Raw genomic sequence first — 3,424 nt, forward strand, 5'->3', positions numbered from 1 at the left:
CTGATACCAATAATAGGTTTTGTATGTTATAATTCAATGCATGAAGTAAAATAACTTAACCCTAAAGTTCACATGCAACCTATTTGGATCTTAGTTTTCTCTATTGATAGCAATAATCTATGAATATCAAGAACGATAAGGAACCTACTATTAAAATACACCCTAAGTGTTCCATTAGATCTGTTCTTTGTTACATGATCCATTCCCTTATCAGATGATTCGTTCCTTTGTAAAATACTCTATGAGCCCCACGTGTTCCATTGAGTTCTATGTGCTCTTTAAACTCAATTGCTCCATGAGAATGTTCTAAATGTTCAAGTCACATTTAACATCTCTCTTATCAAGAATATATAGATAGTTACAAGGGAACTATATGCTAGACTATATAGGCCCTAATACATCATATGGACCAATTTATATAACGATCAAGTATACATTCACTAATGTCACAACCATTCGATTGAAAAATACGTAAAAGCAACTAAAAAGGTAATATCTTTTTCTATTTAACATGGTTATTAAAAAGTATAAAAAGGGTAACATTTTTTTCACGAATCTTAAGATACGTATTCATCCGCAAAATTTGAAGGTATTTCAGCCGACAAATCGTAAGTTGCAAATAGCTTATATTGCTTGTCGTATGCAACAACGAAACATGGTAAACCAAGCCTCAAATTCTATGAAAGGGCAAACAACAAGTTTATTTGCCGATATTAAAAACTGTCGGGGTAAATTTTTTCCATGTTAGTAATCAAAGAACAAATAACAAATATATAAGATCTAGAGTTAAAAAAATATATTAATAAGTTTAATCAATGTTTAAAAAACTGGTTTTTTAGTTGAACCGGTATAGTGACCAGTTCTCGGTTTAACCGGTTCGACCACCAGGTCAACCGGTTTCTATAATTTTCATATTTTTTTTTTTTAATTTCTTACACATACATACATATACAAATCATGAATTTGACATTTATAAGTTCAAATATTATATATATATATATATATATATATATATATATATATATATATATATATATATATATATATATATATATATATATATATATATATATATATATATATATATATAGGGAAAAGTGAATATACCCTTAAGGGTATATAAGCTTAGGTACCCAAACTCACCATATTATATCGTTTTATATCATATATACACATTGTAATTATCCAATAATCTTCTAATTCAACTTTTAACTTGATTTAATTCCAAAATATTTATAAATTTTACATTTATCTTCATTTTACATAATTTTCATTTTTAACTATAATATATATAGCTTAGTAGGTCTTCGGCATACATATGTAATGTAAGAGGAAGTGAAATTTCAAAAATCTTGAAAGTAAATCAAATTAGGGTTGAAGTTTAAGACATTATAATGATTCTATCAAACAAAATGATGTATTTTGGTAGGTTTGGGTACCTAAGCTTATATACCCTTAAAGGTATATTCACTTTCCTATATATATATATATATATATATATATATATATATATATATATATATATATATATATATATATATATATATATATATATATAAGTTGTAGATCCATCCAAATAAATTAAAATAACATATAATCATAAGTTTTAGTGGTTTACATTAATCCATATACGTCAAAAAGAAAATAAAATATAATACTCAAACGAAATATTGTTTTCAATTAATGCAAATACATCAAAAAACTTTATAACATTTATCATATGTTTTTTTAGAGAAAACTAAATAGATTTAAAAAATATCACCAAAGTTTATTATGCAAACGATTCTTTTCAATGTGTTTTCATTCGGTTTAACCGGTTCGAACGGTTTATTTTGGTCCGTTCAATCCGATTCAAAAATCGACGTAAAACTGGTGATAGTTGAACCACTCTCTCCCTCGATTTCCAGTCTATCAGGTTCGACCGACCGGTTCAAACTGGTTTTTAAAACATGAGTTAAATCGTCTTTCAACATGAGGAAAAAGTTTATGGAAAAGAATAATTAATCATAGATTTTTTATGACATAATCTGACAATTAATGCGTAGTCAACCATTATATTAAAAGATAATCTTTAAATTAAATGACTACCTAGAATATTTATCATAAAAGCCGAAATTATTTTAATTTATTTTCTATATAAGAATCCTCATTTGGAACCAGGAAAACCACAACAGGCTTCCATAGTTCTGTCGTTGCTTTGCTTCTCTGGCCTAAGCCTTGCCATGCCGAAACACAAAGTGAAGCTCGCATTCATAACCAACTATTATGCAAGGAAGGCATCTTTAAAGAAAAGGAAGGATAGTTTGAAAAAGAAGTTGAATGAGCTATGCACTTTATGCGACATTGAAGCATGTGCTATCATGTATAGCCCGAACGAGTCTCATCCTGATCTGTGGCCAAGCAAGGAAGGTGTTGAAGATGTGGTGGATAAGTTCAACAAAATTCCCGAGATGGAGCAGAGCAAAAAGATGTACAATCATGATACCTACATCAAATCAAGGATCACCAAGACCGAGGAGCAGATCAAGAAGCAGATTAAGGACAACTGGGAGACTGAGATGTGCAACAAGATGTCAGAATGCTTTTCTGGGGAACGTTCCATCTCGAACTTACCCATAACGGATTTGAATGATCTTGTGACATTCGCTGACCAAAGAGTATCTGAAATTGAAAGCCTGATTGAGTCGCTAAAGAGTGCGGCTCCTGCAGCAGTACCCCCACCAGATCCACAGCCACCGGTTGTTTGTGGCAGTAACGCAGATAACCCTGGAATGGCAGGAGGAATGGCTGCGGATGGTTATGTACCAGTGGTAGAGAACCCTGTAACTTTTGATTCGGAAGAAGCTACTGATGAATGGTTCTCAGACTGGATTGATAATATGGTGGACACTTTTGGGTCGTTCTCAAGGGGATGAAATAAAAAGGCAGTTTACAGAAGACCCTAATCCTTTGTGGTCAGGTGCATCTTCTTCAAAATGGAGCAAGTTAATCTCTTTCATTGTCTGAGTAGTTTTCTTTGTTATAACTAGTTTCCAGTCTTCAAGACCCAAATCTCTGTTACTTTTTTTTTTTTTTTCTTTTACTTGTCCTTTGTTGGTTTTGCCTTTGTCTTTCAACTTTGTGTTTGCAGTAGCTTCGCTACATCCCTTGGGAAATTAATGAATAATGCTGGAATTTTATTTATGCATACCGGGCCAGTTTTATATATATATATATATATATATATATATATATATATATATATATATATATATATATATATATATATATATATATATATATATATATATATACTTGAAATTGCATTGACTAGTCTGGTTAATCGGAAATTTTTCATTTGGGGTTGTAGACTAGATGCTATTTGATGAATCTAAATGTAAATTTTATAAAGGATGTTTTACAGTGTGGTGTATCTGATACTTTC

At 30.5% G+C, this 3,424-nt stretch overlaps 1 protein-coding gene across 1 annotated transcript; it reads left to right on the forward strand.

Annotated features, from left to right (window-relative positions):
* Window positions 1-2,185: 2,185 nt before the first annotated feature.
* On the forward strand, window positions 2,186-3,183 carry LOC145033572 (agamous-like MADS-box protein AGL80). Its single transcript, XM_078982160.1, has one exon. The coding sequence runs from the start codon at window positions 2,223-2,225 to the stop codon at window positions 2,913-2,915; it is 693 nt and encodes a 230-aa protein (XP_078838286.1). The 5' UTR covers window positions 2,186-2,222; the 3' UTR covers window positions 2,916-3,183.
* Window positions 3,184-3,424: the final 241 nt, after the last annotated feature.

Source organism: Lactuca saligna, chromosome 3 (genome assembly GCF_052625555.1).
Source record: "Lactuca saligna cultivar CGN05327 chromosome 3, ASM5262555v1, whole genome shotgun sequence".
Lineage (NCBI taxonomy): Eukaryota > Viridiplantae > Streptophyta > Magnoliopsida > Asterales > Asteraceae > Lactuca > Lactuca saligna.

Excerpts from the sequence above, each read along its gene's own strand:
- LOC145033572 (XM_078982160.1), top strand. The coding sequence starts at position 2,223 with ATGCCGAAACACAAAGTGAAGCTCGCATTCATAACCAACTATTATGCA.